This window comes from Nothoprocta perdicaria, unplaced genomic scaffold, assembly GCF_003342845.1.
Source record: "Nothoprocta perdicaria isolate Ctin4 unplaced genomic scaffold, notPer1 scaffold_81, whole genome shotgun sequence".
In the NCBI taxonomy this organism is placed as follows: domain Eukaryota; kingdom Metazoa; phylum Chordata; class Aves; order Tinamiformes; family Tinamidae; genus Nothoprocta; species Nothoprocta perdicaria.
In genome coordinates this window covers 3,117,397-3,135,935 of record NW_020456099.1, presented here as the reverse complement: position 1 = coordinate 3,135,935, position 18,539 = coordinate 3,117,397, and the positions used below count along the sequence as shown (strand labels likewise).

The following is an 18,539-nucleotide window of genomic DNA, read 5'->3' as shown; positions in this document are numbered from 1 at the left end:
AAGAAAGGAGGTTTGAGAACTTTGGAGAGGATCAAAGAGCTCTGTGGAGAAGAACAGAGGTGGCAAATGGGAAAGAGGAGAAATCGAGAGCATGGATTCCCGAGTGCAAACCAGAGGACACGTCACTTTATTTTTTCTCAGTATGAGAGGAAAAAATCTACTACTGCAAGAGTCTACTACTTTTTGAAGTCAATTTAAACATTTGTCTTAACACAGAACATGCAAAAATATCGCCGTAAATATGTGATATAACAATAATCAGCTTCAAGGGCTCAGTTTGAGTATACTCAAATAAACAAAGAAATAACAGAAGTGATTGATCTATTTAGAAGGATTTAATCTAACAGCCACCACAGAGGATTTTAAGATCCCATCATTCTTTCATTACGATCTTTAGGTAATTTATTCCTCTAAATACAAGCTAATATTTCTTTCTCTCCATCTGAAAGTAATCCAAAATACAAGCTGCAATATATCACAGATGCTAACCACACATGGGGTGCTGCAGTCAATGTTCTCAGCTAATACAACTTAACATCAGCTCCTGCTAGGCACGTGGGTTTTTGAAATATTTTAAAGCAGTACTCTTAAATTCAGCAGAAAAAGTCTAAAGGCAAAACAGTCAAATTAAGTTCTTGTACAATGCCATCAGTGTAAGACTGGACATCCATGAGGTAGGAGATGAGTTCTGTCAGATCTTGTCTCCTGATGTGATTCAGGCCCAAGGTGTGTGCTGGTGTTTCAAATGAAAGCCTCTGCTGCCACTTCTCACACAAGACTGATTTTTCTCTTAGCTGCCTATCAAGTCTCAAGCGTCCTGCAGAAGAGGCGTTTTCTCTTTATTGTGCAGTGGTCAAACACTGGGCCTGTTTGCCCAGGGGTGGCAGAGCCACCACTGCAGCCACAGAAGATGAGAGCTTGGAAGAGGACGTGATTCCGAGCAACCTGCCAGGCCCACCCTGCCTGCAGCACCAGGCTGGGCATCGTTCTGGGATAAACCTGGGATAAAACTCTTAAGAAAGGTCAACCTGATGGCTGTCGTTAGYAGAACCAACCGCCTGAAACCAAGATCAAAGCACAGAGAGAGTCGGCGTGATCTGCCCCTGAACTTCAYGTGAAAGGTTAGCTTCTGTGGAGAGTTAAAGCAGCCTCCTACGCGAGACACCTACGAACGCCGCAGACGCAGCCTCAGGCTGGAGGTTTTCATACAACTGCAACTGCTTCACAGCTGTTTACAGCAAAAAACAATACTGCAAAGTACCAGTGTCACCGTGCTGCTGGCAGCAGGGCGCCCGGGTTCTGTGGAACACCTGACTCATTTCTAAATTCACAGCCACATACAGTGTCCAGAGCCTTCCAGCTACAGCCAACCTTGGCCACATCTGCCTCAAAATGCTAAAATGATTTTTATAAAAAATGCCTTAACCTTCCCCACCAAGGTCCTGCGCAACACTGCTGCTTTCACCCAACACTACAGTGTCCCTCTACGGCCACTCCATGTCGACATACCAGGGAATACATGTGGGGACTAAACGCCCCACTCCAGCCAAACCTGAAAGCCATTTTGACAGAGCGAGTCCTGTGAGCTTGCTGGAAATAAAAAAAGAAATAAAAGGAAGAGGTAGGTGAAATGAATATTGCATTTTGTCAGTCTCTATTACTGCTTGACACTGTATGTATAGGAGTCAGCATAATCACTGTAGGCATCCCGATGGTCAGAAAATTTTAAGTACTGAAGCAATGAGTATTTGGGGAAATTAAAACAAGAATACCCGCAAAGTAGAATAAGTAGAACAAGAATACCCACAAATTAGAGCTAAAGAAAACCATATGTAACTACTTTTTGGGGGCCATGTTCTGCAAAGTACTAATCTCTCCATAGGACAGGGTACCTTTACAATAGCACTTATCCCACATGGTTAGGCCAACGTGTTGGCTTTCCCTGGCCTTTGCTGCTGGGCAATGCCAGGCCCAGCCTGGATATATAGCCTGGATAAGGACGGCGGGGACAAGCAGCGCTGCCATGAAGATACACAACATAAAAGACTGGATCAGGCACTGGCTGTTTGCAATGGATTCTGCCTCTGAAAATCAAAGCAGGAGAMATATGTGTGAATGTATGTGGGCATTTTAGAAGTCCTGTATAATACAAAGTCTTCTGTCTTCTGATTTATGCCATACTGAACACTGGTTCTGTAGTCAAAACATCTGAAAAACAGGTTCACCTACTTGGTGAATAAAGCAGTGGTTACAATGCATGTAGTTTCTTCATTAAAAATAAAACAAAACTACCTTAAGTTCATCACAAAAAAATCAAAATACAGAATGTACTGAACTGGAAATCCTCATTTTTTCCCAGATACACTAATGGCAGCACCACGCAGCCTGGGTATGAGAGTGGGAAACGTAACATCCATACTGCCTATTGCAGTGGGATATGGCTGCTGCTTGAAGGAGAARCACTGCAGAGAGGTTGCTTCTGCAAAGACAAACTCAGTTGCTGAAATCTGCCCTTCATGAGAATTTTTATCCTTTACAGAAGGAAGAAAACACTACCCCAAAGATTAAGACTGCAAGTAAATTACATTTTTTTTTATTAGGTTCCGGGGTTTGCAATCAAAGATTACCTAYGTGTGGTACATAGGGTCATTTTAATTAACCACACTTCATTTCAACTGCACTACCAAAACTTACAGCCTGCAGGAGCCTTAGTGACAGGTGACATTTAAGGCACTATTTCACATTTTTGAGTCGTGCTGAGTTTTGTGCTGCAGTTGTYAGCAGGGCACTCAAAAGATCTCACATGTCGGATGAAAAACACATAGGGAAGAACTCCACATTACTATTACCATTTTGATAGCAGTAAACTATTGTCAAATAGTCTGCGTATTAAAAAAAAAACAAAAACAAAGTTAAAAAAATCCAAAAAACTAGAAATYACCTAAAACTATAGATATGTTTCATCGTTTAATATTTTCAACTTGGTTGCTAAAGAAAACAAGGTTGTTTCCTAAAGGTCCAGTGACCCTTTTAGACCCTTGTAGACCCTTTTAGAAAGGGCACTGAGAGATTTAGCAAAGCTTTTGAGGGGGCTTTGGGAATTATCTAAACTGAGTTAAGTGCAATGCAGCTGTCTCAGCTCATTCCTGGGATGTGCTGCAGTTCAGTGGCATTTCTGCAAATTTCTATCAGGAATGCAGAAAACCACTAAGCACTCATCCATAAACAGCTTAGTACTGACTCAAAGGAGAATCCAAAAACTTTTTTATTTTGAAATTTTAGTTTGTTTACTGTACTGGAAAGGATAAAATATTCTTCTGAAAACTAAAATATTAGTCATCAGATAGAAAGGAGTAGAGCGTGTTTCTGCTCCAAGTTTTACATCACTAAAGGCAAAATGAGTCAGAGAAGAGCTAATAAGCTTTGCAAGCCAAATACACAGGACACTACAGACTTAAGTCTGGTTTACAAACACACAGAAATCCCTCCYCAAGTTATAATCAACGCTCACTCACTCCTGCCCATCACACAGCACTTGTCTCTAGCTGCCCTCAGCTGGCAACAAGGCACCATTTGAGCACCATTAAATCGTGGAGTCTCCTCAACACATCTCACACATCCATCAGTGCTGAGTCTCTGGCAGTGACACTTCTCTTTATATTCACTCCCTCAGCCATGTAGGTACTGTAAAAGAGAAAACATCTGGAACATTAACTTTATTGCCTCTTCTGTAGTTTTTTTGACAAATAGGCCAGTTTTCTGCCCCACCAATGGTTTTATTCCCTACTGGAAATTAGGTTTCTATGCACTGCTATAATTTAGCATAGGAAAGTGCCTGTGGTTATTTTTTCTCTTTTTTTTCCTTAGAAAAATAACAAAAAAGTGCAAACACACACTGGACAACAGACACATTCATGAGACAGTGTCCTGTAACCAGTATTACAAGCACTCGTGTATAGCAGAAAGCAGAATGAGTAATTTACRGTCTAAGTTACAAGTTCCAAGAAAAGGATACCTCAGATTTTGCATAAAAGCAACTCTTAGAAATGAAGTGTCATAAATAAGAAGCCACCTGCAGTGACTTGCCCAGTACCTGCAGTGCAGTTCACCAAGCTGTGTGCTGAGGAAGCATCACTTCCCCAGCTTGAGAGACCAGCCAGGCCAAGCAATSGTCTCCAGCCCAGCAAACAGCCCTTGGAGAAAGAGTGTCCCTGTTTGATTTACTTCTGATTCTGCATATTCTTAAAAGTTAGCAATTGCCTTATAGTCATGTTTCCAGTTAATTTATGAAGAACACTTTTGTCAGCAGAGGCTGATTCATTATTTCACTTTGCTATCTGAAAGGCAGTCAACATGACAATAAATCTGCAATTCATTAGAAACAGGAAACTGAGTTAACTTTGTACGACTACTTCTTTAGAGTCAAGAGAAAGGCAACCATGAGCTTCATTTCTTATCTGCCAACTAATACTCCAGGTACTGTGATTAACAGTATCACTCATATTTTCTCCAGGAGAGTTTAAACTCTTTTTAAAAAAAATCTTCTTAAAAATCTTTTTTTTTCTCCTTTTTTTTTCTTCTCTAGAAGTAAGCAGTAAGAGAGGACGTCAAAAGTAAAACTAAAAGCTCCTAGATAGAAAAACAAATGGATTTCAAAGTTTATGCAAGAGTAAAGRCTCAGAATCAACAGGTGGAGTTTGAAGAAAGAGCACCAATGTACACCCTTTAACTACTTCAAGGGCAGTTTTTAAAAGACTTTTAAAACATTTGCTTCTTGCAATGACCACAAGTCATATCAATCCTCTCCAAGCTGCTATGCCATTTTGCTACCAGGCATGCGGGTAAATTTCAACCTGTTCTGAAAAACAAGGTGGGCATTTATGTCTGAATACCTTAGGGAGAAAGGCTGAAAGGGGTGAGGTTGCACTGCTCGTTCTGACTAATTCTCCAGGCCAAAACAGTGCCAGCTTTCATGAAGATGAAAGCACACAACTACTGAAGAGCACCTTTTAGGATATATTTCCCCTACATGTTTTCTTAAGCACTAAGAAAACAGGAATTGAGATGACTAAACTATCAGTCTTCCATAGCCCTGGCCGCAGAGCTACCCAAACACAAACACTGGCCTCATACTTTCCTATCTCCTCAATCTACCCCGTGGGCTTTACTGCAGCCTAATGCTCATATTCACCTGGTACCAGCACGGGGGATACCTGGCAGCTTGCACATTTTATCTCTAACAAGTTCACTTACCTGCATTACCACAGCATTCCTTCCACGTTTGCAAATAAATGAGTTGATCCTCAAAACATTTCACTGCTTGGAACTTACGCCAGGCAAAATGTCTTACATGGCCTCAATTTTGTACACAAGTATTTAAATGATTGTAAACAGTTTATTTATTTTTTAATACTTAGTTTACTTTTCAATACTTAAAGTTTTAAATACTTAGTAAAAAAAAGTCTGCTTAGGTTCCTTGACTTAATTAGCTGTAATTGCTAATATTATCTCTCTAAAGAACTACCTCTAAAGCAAAAATGCTTCCTACTGGCCAATTTCCCGGCATCTGTAAGAGCCCCATTGCTTTAGACCACACTTAAGCTATTTTACTGGCAGATGACAAGATTAACACAACTTTCTCTCTTTTTTTTCCCTCTTTAATCTTAAAATTCACTTCAGACTCCATCAAATTTGTGTAGACAGCACATCCTTAACACTAGTATGAGCTGAATCCTATATTAATGTTTTGATTGAAAATTATTCTATGTTTTTTATCCATAAAGCTACTTGCACAACAGCGCTGATTTCACAGAATATTGGCTTATTTTGGCGCTTCACTCACATATTTTGTATTCTTGAAGGACTTGAGAGGCACAAGAGATCTCTGAGACACTCGACATAATAATCACATCCCTTCTAGTCCAAGAAGGATCAACAAGCACTTACAATCCCAATATTTAAAGGCTCACCTATCAAATCCAACCTTTTTTGTAAGAAACATCTGAAAATTAAAATCCTGACAAATAAGTAACAAATAAGTACACTATTTTAGTGATTACCTGCTCTCCCACAAGTTCCTAATGCTGTAACTGCCTGAACACAAGTGAAGACAAGCACTTAGCACCCATCAACTAACAGCCCTATGTCAAAGCACATCTTCAACACTCTTTGTATTTAAACTTGTAAATCAAGTGCCAGCTTTTAAATGGCAGAACTGATGTATAGAAAAATAAATATGRGTGGGAAGGAGGAGGGGAAGATGAAAGCTGCTGTGTGATTTAAGAATATCAATGCATTTTGAATAGGTGAAAGAGGAAATCTGGATAGGAAATAAAATTCCTGCTAGGATCTAGAATTTAGAGAAATAACATTTCTGTCAGGAAACCAAATGAAGGATTCAGATTCCTTTATCTGCTAATATTTAAAACTTGTGATACTTGAACAGTTCATGCCCACCCATCTCCAATCATCTACAAAAAGCATTTCCAGTCCAGAGTAGGATAAACTTAATACTGCTGTCTTGGTAGTCAATTGCACATACATGATAACAACCATTAGTAGTTTTTGTTTGTTTGTTTTCTATTTTACATGTCATAGCATTTGAGAAAGTGGGAGGAATACTTACTCAAGTCAAGCACATCATCTGTCTTTATTAGATCCTCCTCCCTTGTCAGGGGTAACTGAGTTTCTGGCTCACTTCGCAGGTGCAGCGACAGTGAACGGAGCATGAAGAAAACTCTGATTGCCTTGAGAAATTAAGAAAACTGAATATTAAAATGCTGCTGCGCTCTGTGCTAAGTGCTTTAACAGAACCTTGCAAATATATCCTTACTTTCATAACCCTTAAATTTGCTGACAGGCAATAAGTCCACTTTTTAAAATAAGAAAGCAATGTAAATTCTGAAGTTAATTAAAAAGAATACATGAAAAGTTCAAACATGGACCAATCATTTTGAACTGCAATGGAACCAGCARAGTTTAGTCCAGTGGCACACCTGCACATCTTGTGACTGACAAGCAACTAATGYTTGTGAACTAATGCTGACTCACAGAATGGCTGAGGTTGGAAGGGACCTCTAGAGATCATCTAGTCCAAACCGCTGTTCCAGCAGGGACACCCAGAGCATGGGACACCCAGTCACATTCAGGCAGGTTTGGAAGATCTCCAGAGAAGGAGACTCCACAGCCTCCCTGGACAGCCTGTGCCAGGGCTCTGGCACCCTCACAGTGAAGAAGTTCCWCCTCACATGCAGACGGAACTGCTTGGGTTTCAACTTACACCCCTTGTCCCTTGTCCTGTCACTGGCCACTACTGAGCAGAGTTTGGCCCCTTCCTCCCTACCTTCACCCTTCAGATATTTTTACATATTAATCAGATCCCCTCTCAACCTTCCTTTCTCCAGGCTAAACAGGCCCAGCTCGCTTAGTCGTTCCTTATAGGAGAGATGCTCCAGTCCCTTAACCATCTTAGTTGTCCTCCACTGGACCTTCTTTAGAAGCTCCACGTCCCTCTTGTCCTGGGGAGCCCAGAACTACCCTCCATRCTCCAGGTTTGGCCTCCCCAKAGCTGAGCAGAGGGGCAGGATCAGGATCCCCTCCCTGTCCTGCTGGCAACATCCTCCTGATGCAGCCAGGAGCCCATTGGCCTCCTTGGCCACGARGGYCCTGCTGCCTCATGGATAACTTGGTGTCAACCAGGACTCCCAGGTCCCTCTCTGTGGAGCTGCTCTCCAGCAGGTCGACCCCTAATCTGTGCTGGTGCCTGGGGCTATTCCTGCCCAGGGGCAGGACCCTGCACTTGTYCTTGTTGAACCTCATGRGGYTCCTGTCTGTGCAACTCTCCAGCCTGTCCAGGTCCCTCTGAATGCCAGCACAGCCCTCTGRAGTGGGCTGGATGCAAGGCAGGTTCTCCAAGAGCGTCGCCTTGCGCTCGCCGGCCTCTATGTCCGGGCAAATGATTCAGGAAGCTGCTCTGGGCCCAAGGAGCTCTCGACAGCTGCTCTCCCAAACARATGATTCTTGTTTTGATTTAGAAATTAATGACACACAGCATGTAAGAAACAGAAAAAGTGACAAAGAACAACCATCATTTCATTAGCCTGTTTTGAAAGGCATCATTTATAACCATCTTCAGCTACAAGAATTCTGTYTTTTGTTTTTCCTTAAGTATTGAAAACATTTTTTCATTTGCTAATACTACAGTAAATACATTTTTCTTAACGGCTTCCTACATGGGAATCCTTTGGCACACTGTGCACTGCTGTCTTACTGTGAAAGCTGAACTTCTTGGAACAGCTGCAGYGCCCCAGGAAACCACACAATCGAAATCTCCTCCCCTCCATGCCCCTTGTTTCTAAAGGGGGAACAGTTACGGTTATTGGCYGAGTAGAGGTGTGCTTAGGAAGCCTTCAGAAACTTTGGGAAAAAGAGGAATGAAGACGGAAGCTTCTGTGATGCAACATGACCGTGGGTGAACTCGGGAGGCTGCTGAAATCTTTGCAGGGGAATATGATTATTCAGTGTGGAGAGCAAGGGAAAGAGGAAAAATTGTACTCCGGAATGAAGAGAACAAGAAGGTCTAGGTAACGACTGCCAAGGATATCTAGCAAAAATAYAGTACTAGCTTAAAGAGCAGAGGCAGTTTCTAGTGAGAGATCTCATGTTTGTSGAGATCACATTCACATGCACTGTGAATTTACATAATTAAACAGATAATAAAACCATTCTACTGTTGGATATTTGAAGAAAAGTCATTACATTGAGTTTAAAAACCTTGAAATTCAATCAAGGGCAGCTACATCCTTGCATTTTTGTTGACCCAACTGTTAAGACAAGAAGTACTTTAGGTCAGGAAGCAGCCATTACTCACCCTGCTTCACTCACTTTTCCCTCAATGCCCTTTCCCTCCAAGAAAGGGGAAGGGAATAAAAGCATAAAAATAATTTAATATGAACATACTTCAGCAAACAAGAAATTTCTCCAGGCACATAAAACGCAAGCAGCTCACTACAAGGTCACAGTTTATCTTCCATGAAAAATCAGGACTCATATACCAGCTAATCAACAAATTAGAAGAACAGATCCCTACAGAGCTGCAGCAAAAGTTAGAATAATTTTTACAGGATTTATATTTACAACATTAAATATTATGGTTAGAAGAGCACTTTGGCAAAGTCAGACACATCCCTACTATGCTATGCAATTGAAAATCTTTACCAAGCAGTATATTGCACACTGATAGTAGAAATGACCTGACGGTGGTTTTGGGTTTTTTTTTTTTTGCCAAAAAGAATTGCCAATCATGAGGAAGTTATGATTCTTTCCTTCACTAACTAGCRCATTAATTTAGCATACGAAAAGCCACAAAGCAGCTTCTATTAACAAGCACTTCTAGGTAGTGTTCTGTTAAATGTCTCGGAGAATTCTAGGAAGCATTTGTGCTTTCTAAGAATTACACTGTTCCAGTCGATTCACAGTACTTTATCAAACTTAAGTTGCTGTGATAACAAGAGTTGTGTGGCTTATAGTTAGTACTGAAAGCAAAAGTATTCAGAAGATTCCTGGAAACATCTTTTTTTCTTGAAGAGCAGTTGAATGTGCTTACACAGCTGTGTACATAAATTCTAAACTACCCCAGGAACACGGCTTTTCAAATAAATAAACACAATTATCCACTATAACGAAATTTACTACTCATAAGAAATATTCACACGACTTGACTTATTCTCACTATTAAACAAAAGATTCCTAGAGGATAGGTTTCAAAGAGCTCTGCCCAGCCCCTGCCTGGGTAGAGACAGTTCTAAACTAGGTATCAATGTTGCGCAGTAATGTATCTTTAAGACTTGGCTTAAAGGCTGCTGCCAGATAAGGATTAAGATGTTACTATCATAAGATAATGAGGTGGTTATTACTCACAGCATCAGAATCACCTCTATAAATTGTTACAGTGATTAAAGCATGCATTTTGCTTTCTTCTCACTCCCAAAAGTCTCTCCCATGAAACTCTGCAAAGACGAACACTCTGTAGTGAAGAACTTCATTTTTGCTGCATCTAAAAATACAACCAACATGGAGCAACCCAACCAGTCTCCAGCTAGAAATTTTTACTGTATTGTTAGAATATAATGAAAGACAGACTTAAATACCAGATCACGGAAGAAAATTGTTAATACATTATGAATCTCATATGAAAAATACCTTTTTTAATGTAGGTGTCTCCACAGCCTAACATTGAAAACCTCAGCATGTACTRAAGTGACCAGATACAAGAAATCAGAGCGAAAACATTTCTGTACTGGGACAGATAAAAAATAGAAGGTCTAAGTTCTGTCYGCGTTTGTTTTTTAAGATGTTATAGAAGAAGCTTTCAATCAAGTACCTTTTAAGGGGAAAATGTCTGTATTTCTAGAAYTGCTCATCACCAGTGGTATTATTCCACTGTGAAAGAAAGCAAGACAGCCTTACTCACTCTTCGTGTCCTTTCCACATCTCCACAGGGCAATCTTTTCAGAAAATCAATACCAGTGAGTGGTGTCCCCGTTGGAGGCAGCAGAATGGAAGCATCCATCATCAAGTACTCGACATTCATGGGTTTCATCTATGAAAATATTTTTGCATTGATTACTATACAGTACAATTGAAGCCTCCCACCTTTACTTTCTAATGTACCACATGTTTGAAGAGAGTATTCTGAGAATTTTTGATATCATACATGCTATTTTAAGCTGTTACATGCAATCTCTATTTTATATTTGTTCATTGGTCCTTAACACACTATTGTGGTTTCCATACTGACAAACCACAGCAAAAAACTGCAAGGTTATAGAGTACAGAGAGGAAAGTTGCTCCATGAGCACTAAAAAAACAAAGCCTCTCATGTGGCTGATTACAAGCTTTAACCCAAATTTTTCTTGTGCTTCTTCTTGCTGCATTATACTTGCATTTGAGGGCAGGCTATTATATTTACTTGTCACTTACTGTCATACTTCGGTATTCATCTTCAAACATATCCAGAAAAATTTCTTCCCCCTAAAAAAAAAAAAAGATATATTTGAGATAAGATGCAACCAAAAAGCGACACCAAGAAAAGAGTATCTCCCATATTAGTCTTAACGATAAAATCTCAGAATTGTTCTTCTGATGTTTGCTTGGTTCTGCTCCATGGCATAACAGCAGGCACAACAAAGGCCTGGGGCTGCTCATGGGACCTCGGACTCGCRGCTTACGAGATTTCTAATAGTCATTTTGGGAAGCACATCAGCAGCTTAAGGGAGAGGCAGGAAAGGAGAATAACCCTCCCACTGAACACTTTTTCTTCTCTTTCACGTTTTCTTCCCCCACAAAAGTAGGTACCGGGGGTACTAAGAGGAGACAGGGTTAGAAACTTGCCTCCRATTCCGCCTTAGCCAAGTGACTCTTCCTCCCAGCGTACCCACCTTGTAAAAACGGCGCAGGAGATGAACGCTTTCTTCCCTCGCACCCTAAGGAAAAAAGAAGACAATTTAGCTGTGTTTCAGGTAGCAAGAACTGCATTTACTCAAAGTCCCTTTAAGGAACAACAACAACAAAGGAAACGCACACCTAAATGACAAAATACCATTCCAAAACCAGCATTTTCAAGTAAACTGCCACCATATTCATGACCTCAGCAGAAGAGAGCACTTAAATACAGCTTATCTGAGAAAGATAACCACTCTTCATTACACTGAGATGGCTACCAGAAATTTTAGAGAAAATAAAACATATTTATATCTGAGAGCTTACCTGTGAGGTAACAGAAATTGGAACATTTGGAATCAATTATTTAATTTCACTGTTCAGCTTTTGAAAGGTGTTCTAAAAGCCTCATGTTAGGATATGCCGTTTTTTTTGGAATTAAGTATGAAATAATTTCATTCAAATACACAACAAGGGCAAGAAAGTTAATGCTGGACCAGTTAATTTGAAAGAAATACTTACCTCAAGGCAAGCAAGATGAACATCTTTTATGATACTGCCATTTTTAGAAAATACAAGTTGCTTAAGCAATAGACAACCAAGTTCTAACGTCGCCAAACGTATTTTCCCATCTACAAAAAGAGAATTTCAATATACAAAATAGAAGCAACTGTTCTCACATTACTCATATTACTGTTCTCACTAATGATTTATTTTCCATGTTTTTACCCTTCTCTGGGGTTATAAACCTTCCTCCTCTGTCAACAGCACCCTACCTGACAAGAAGGGTGCTGTTGCAGATACACAGTTTGATGGACAACGAGAAGAACACAAAAACTGAAAGACTAACCAGGAAAATACTTTAAAACAAAACCATTCAACAGCATTACTAGGAAAGACCTAGAGCCTCAACAYGGCAAATAGTTATTTCATTGAGCCCTGAAAACACCACCTCACAAAAACCTGAAGTCAAGGAAAAATGTTTTCTATAAAGCACTTCAGACTGAATATACAGATYGTGATTAAAAAGGCATCACCTTTGGGAACAAAGTCTAGCTATAAACAATGGGTACCAGCAATTTCCCAGATATGTTTTTGAAATTACTACTACCCTCACAGCAGTGTTGTGAGCAACAGCACCCAAACCATGGTTTGAGGAGGATTCTCTATACTCCACCAATAATCACTACCTATCTTCATTTTTTGCTAGCTATTTTGTTTATTCAAAAAACCAAAAAGCATGAATTCAGACCAAAGACCTCTGCAGAGACCTGAGCAGAAAAGCAACTACAGAGAAGACAAGCAGAGTTCCTGATTCGTTAACAATTCAGGGGAAAACTGATACTCGTATTTCACAGTCCGTATCTACTTATTATTCAATAAAAAACATGGTAAAGAGATACTTTCCCTGAAACAACACAAGGGGCTAACTAGCATTTTGTTCATTTTAAACACCTCCAAAGATGTCAGCTTGACAAGATGACAGATACTAAAAGTGTCATACCCGCTTGTGCAGCATAATTCATTATCCTGATGAGCCCCTCTGCAAGTACATGATTATACGAATTTCTCTCTTCGGCATTTTGAGCTGGAAGTTGAATTCTGTCGAGTTTGACTGGATCAATTCCTTTAACGGGGGATGAAGGAAAGGAAATACATAAGCAAACAGGAGTATACTTCTGGCTAAATACTTATAGAGTGCAACAGTCCTCCTGCAAGACAGTTCTGTGCTTCTCTATCACAGGGATAACACACACAAAAAAGACTAAATAAACTTGTATATCACTGGAAAATCACAGATTTTCAAGTAGCCTACTAGACACTAGAGGTGAAGACACTCAAAGCCCAACAACATGGCTGGTGACACCCAAATCCTTTTGCTGCATCACCTGAAGAACACAAAGACTAAAGGATGAAGAGAGAGAAGTCTGATTTTAAATTCTGCTTTGGTAGTACGTGATCAGTTCGTATCTAATTTAGAAACATAGAAATTTTACTCTGGAAATAGGAGCTTCTTATTTAGCCGACATCCTGAAGTCACAAAGGTACTGAGTTACGGGGCTGAGAGAAGACAATTTTAGTTTCCTATTCCTGTAAAATACTAAGATTATTTCTCAGAATGAGTTGGTTCCCAGAACAGATTGGTTCCTGTAAGAGCTCTTAAAGYAAAAAAGAGATGGATTGCTGAGGATGTCAGTGTCCTTGTTCTAAGGAATGGTAATAAATATTCCTTTAAAACAGAAGCTCAGTGTACCACAGTTAATTTTTTTTCCAATTCTGAACTTGTACTTAACGCCATACACCCATACTATGTGTACAACACGTACATAGGCAGCTTTAGGGGAGGGTTATTGGTTCTAATACTAGTTTTTTGGAGGRGGAAAAAATAATAATTAAAAAAATACGCACAGAGGTTAAAGCCAGAGAGGACCAAGGCACAGCAAAGCTGTGCTGCTGCCTTCAGTAATTATTGCTGCACTGTGTCTGTGCAAGGCCTGAAATTCTCTGCTAATAACAACCTCAGAAAAGCATCTTTGGTACCTAGAGTACCGAGTAGTTGCAGGAGCAACGTGGGTGTTAAAGAAGATATGGCAGAGAGGTGGAGAAGACAGTAAAGAGACTATTTGAGGGCCATGATTGGTCATGGAACAGAATTTAACTTTTTGGTCTGCAACATTTTATCTGTCTCATGAGTCTTCTTCCTCGAGATCCTCACCACCATCCTGCTTGCCTTCTAGAGGCCCCTTGAAGTCAGCACATCACAGCCCTTCCATATTCAGACTGAAYATGGTGGCCTTCAACCAAAGGTGGAAAACTAAAAAAGAAAACACAGTAATCCTACTGCAGTTGCAAGAAGCCAACAGAACAAAGTCATTCTGTTGGTTTTGAATTCATTTCGAATGACTTTCTGTTCAAAAGTCATTCGAAGTCATTCGATATTTACCAGGTTTTACACCTAGGCTGTCATAAAGTTCCTTAACGCATTTATTTTCCCTCCCTGTCATTGCATAAGGAATTTCTGTTTAAAACATGTCTAAATGTAACACATTAACTAGGTAGCACCTAAATGTTAGGCCTAATGACTAAACGGGGCTCATTTGCTTYCTGTGGAGGGCCAAACACTCACCTTTATTGTGCGACATGGCATAGAGAAGGCAGAGCACAAAGAGTGCGTAGTAGTCGTCCTCAGCGCAGTCCAGCGCGTTATAGACCATGTCCAGAAAGGGCCTGTGGACAGGGGGCACGTTCAGACAGAGCAGAACAAAAAGACTGTGTTCACAGAGAAATGTGATTAGATATCCTATTCTACACGTAGCTAACGAAAAAGGCACATTTTTAGGATTTAAGCAAAAAAAAAAAAAAAAAAACTTATTTTGGGATTAAGCAGGGTATAGGCATAAACTGTGTTGTATTTTCTGAGGTTTTAACGGGATGTGTCACATAATACTCTCCCAACTGCTCACGCTTCTGTGGAGTCTGTTTCTAGCATATTTCTTATGCCTACAGAAGTGCTGCACAGCAACAGCCGCTGTCAGGCTCGTGTTGTGCCAGACTCGGAAGGTTTTCACTCTCCTGGTAAAAAAGCCATTTCCACTATCAGTTTGGAGGAGATCGGTTAATACTAGCAAAAGGAATAGAAAATTTTAAACCCAGTTACAGAGAAACAAAAAAAAAACACCACATACATACAAAAAACCCACAAACAGAATGAGGCAGGAAAATTGGAAAGGGAAAATAAAAGCTCCGGACTGGAAAMGTGTTTTTGCCTCCTGGTTTTAAGACTATGTGATCAATGACCTGAATCAAGGAAGCTACAACTATCGAGTTCACTTCACCTGCACCTGAATAGATCAGAAAGTCAATTTAACCCAAAAGCTGTTTAGCCAAACCAGACTCAGSTGATACTAGCCCAAACTGATGGCAAAGCAACTTGGTTCCTGCCCTGCATTTATTTCTCAAGGATAAATGGCCAGGACCTACAAGCTAACGCAAGTAACAGGATCACCAGAAGAGTTCAAACTTCAATTTAAAAAAAGACCTAAGCACGATTCCTTCACTGAATTTTACAGTGAATTTTTAAAGTGAATTTCAAACAGTGAAAAATATCCTTATGCTATGCATGTTTCTAATACTTGCTGCAGTAATACATTAGTAACTAAAATATTTTATCATAATAACAACATCTAAAGTGGAAAATAAWTTGTTCCCGCATTCTGACCCAGCAGTTAAGTGTCTGCTACCRACTCCCTGCTGCAGGTAGCTGAGGGGCAGAGGGGCTATCAAAGCAAAGAACCCAACATGCTGGGACAGGTATGTCAGGTCTGGAGCTCCCTTATGGGGACAATTTATGGATCCACTCAACCAAAGACAGCCCAATGCTCTTGGCACTGCCCTTCAGCCCYGCTTACATCCCTRCACACACTCCCTTCCAGAGAACATGTTCCCTTTCCACAGAACCAGGTTATTACAGCAATAACAGGCCACGTTGGGTCTCTGGGCAGTGCATGAGGTTGCAATCACAGTCATGCCTTTTTTAGGTCAGGTCACAAACATCTTCCCTGACAGAACGAAGTGACACCGAGTTACAATTCCTCGCTGCCCACGGTCCACTTTGCTCCACTTGGCAAAGCCAAACTTGCCTTATGACACTGCTAATGTAAAGGGGGAAGGTAACTGTGAGCAAAGGCAASGTAGAAAAGTAGCCAGAACGAAAATCCCAAGCAATTAACCCAACGGGGTGTTTCACCCACAGCCMAGGGAGTTCAGACAAGATCATATGCAAAAGAAACAAGACATCCATGTTTAAGAACCAGTTAAATACCATTTRAATTACGAGTTACTTAAATCCTGGACAGTTATTTTTATTAGTTAATGTAATCAAAGCTATCTAGGCGACACACTTGAAAGTATTTTTGTGTCAGCAATGACRAGTTCAGTTTATTACTTTTCTCATTAAAAAAACTTTTAATATATTTTAATGCTTTATCTTGTACAGTAATATTTTAATACTTTTTATGCTATTCTAAACACCATTTTTAGTATTCAAAAAATAAGAACATAGCAAAATTCTTACAAAAAGTGTCTCAAGGACAATCAATATATAAGCGGACAGAGCTGATTAAAAACAAAATCACAAAAAAAGAGGATTAGATTGCAGTTTCTATTCTGATATCAGGAGAATTTCTCCCCCCAGAAACAGCTGGAAACCATCCTTTATCCTTTCATATTACTTTGCTGAGAGAATATTACCAAGGAAGTTAAGATTTCAATATTTTCTATTCTTCTTTAAARGAAACTATTTCACAGTAAATTAACCACCAAGTGTTCGATAACATAAAATACACTAGTGCCTCTTAGAAATCCTACATGTATTAGAAGGGCTTATTCATAAATAATTTACTGCTGAAACTTTGCAAAATTCAGGACTAAACCATGGAATTCTTATATTTCCAGATACAGGAGTATATAAAACTGACAGATGTGCAAGTAATAGTTGCTAAGAGAACATCTTATTTGAATTCAGAGATTTGAATAATTCTGGAATGAGAACTCATCTTTTATGAACACCTTTAACAGCTGCTGCATTCAACAGGCTACTTCAGGCAGCATAACTGTGCACAGAGCCCACCTCCCTAGCACAGCCCCTTGCAGAATGTGACTGGAATTAGAGGCACATTTCAGGCATGCCCTAAGAGGGATGGCTGAACTGAGAGAGAGCAAGCAAGAAAACCATCRAAGAAAATTAAAGCTCTTTCCTACCTATTCCAATTGGTTACGTCGCTCCCGGAGGCCGCCGCACTCTTTTCTTCATCCGTTGTATTCTGCTCYGTCACCGCAGAGATGGACAATTCTGACAGTTTACACCTCTCCATGATTACCATCTCTATTTCTAATAAACAAATAATTTAACAAATTATTATTGCAAACTCTTTCATTTTACATTTTGCACTCAAAGCAACTAATGCAGCTGCACACAAAAGGTACACATTGCAACTATAGAAAAGTTAACTAATGCCTACGTTGAGGTTTTATTGTCCATACAAGAAGAGTTTGTTTACTTTAAAGCTTTCTTTATTCCTTATTCTAAGGAACAAGGATATCTGCATAGACTCATATAAAACCAATTCGGTCAAAACTACCGAAAATGTGTAATTAAAATTTACAAAACTAGAAGAGGTTTTAATTTAGAATCATTATTTACTGGTATACTTACCTTCATTTTCAGTGCTTGTTCTGACGCCCTTCGAACTCCCTTCTGTACCTTTAGCTTTATCCAGGTCATCTTGAGAATCYTCAGACCCTCTCTCCTCTTCATCTTCCTCGCCAACATTTTTATAGTTGGGTCTCTTCAGCAACCTCTTCTTCCCTTTCTGTTTATTAATTTCTAGAGACCTCTCCAGAGTTTCAGTTGGTTTTATGAAACATCTGATGCTGGACTTAGCCTGCAAATTTCAATAGTTCACGTTGAGCTACAGAGACATTTTACCATAGTTTATAAAGAAATTTCAGGTTGTATGAGCATTATTTTCACAATAAGGCCTGCACATCACTTAGAAATCCAAATTAGTTTTAAAGTACAGATAAGCAGATGTCACCTGAAGTTTATCAAAACATTACTAGAACACAATTATCTGCAAAAGAACGCTTTGTAAAGACCTCAAATGAAGCAGCATGTCACTCTGGAACAAAGGCACAGAATTACCTACTTTAAATAAATCTTCCTTTAGAAAAAAACAAGTTTTTTCTTTCTCTAAAGATCAAATAATGAAATTTACTCAGTGGAAGAAGTAACTTATACAAAGCAAAACACCTTTTGCAAATAGGATAAAAACAGCTAAATTGAAAATGCATCTGAATAACAAGGTATTAATTTGGTTGTTCAAAAGTCTTATGCAGTATGAGAATGAAAGCCAGGGCTCTAAGCTGCAAGCCCTTTGGGAATCTAAACCTCTTTCAACTACATATTAGGCCTGTGTGAACTACTGCAAATTCTGGCAACTGAAACCAGTTCATTTATTAGGCTGAAATACACCCGTGTTCTATCAAGTTCATCAGGGTCTGCTTTTCAAGGCAAAGCAACGATTTTGACAACAAAAAAA

The 18,539-nt window shown here is 39.7% G+C and overlaps 1 protein-coding gene across 4 annotated transcripts in view; it reads right to left on the bottom strand.

Moving 5' to 3' along the window:
- The window catches only part of CLEC16A (C-type lectin domain containing 16A), a 51,317-nt gene that overhangs the window by 15,057 nt on the left and 17,721 nt on the right, over window positions 1-18,539 (bottom strand). For all 4 annotated transcript variants that reach the window (XM_026051960.1, XM_026051961.1, XM_026051962.1 and 1 more), the window contains 9 exons: window positions 17,654-17,882; window positions 17,200-17,329; window positions 14,567-14,667; window positions 12,944-13,066; window positions 11,962-12,071; window positions 11,439-11,483; window positions 10,981-11,031; window positions 10,472-10,600; window positions 6,626-6,746 (listed from right to left, as the gene is read on the bottom strand). In XM_026051960.1, the coding sequence (XP_025907745.1) occupies window positions 6,626-6,746; window positions 10,472-10,600; window positions 10,981-11,031; window positions 11,439-11,483; window positions 11,962-12,071; window positions 12,944-13,066; window positions 14,567-14,667; window positions 17,200-17,329; window positions 17,654-17,882 (1,039 nt within the window). The remainder of the gene's footprint in view (window positions 1-6,625; window positions 6,747-10,471; window positions 10,601-10,980; window positions 11,032-11,438; window positions 11,484-11,961; window positions 12,072-12,943; window positions 13,067-14,566; window positions 14,668-17,199; window positions 17,330-17,653; window positions 17,883-18,539) is intronic.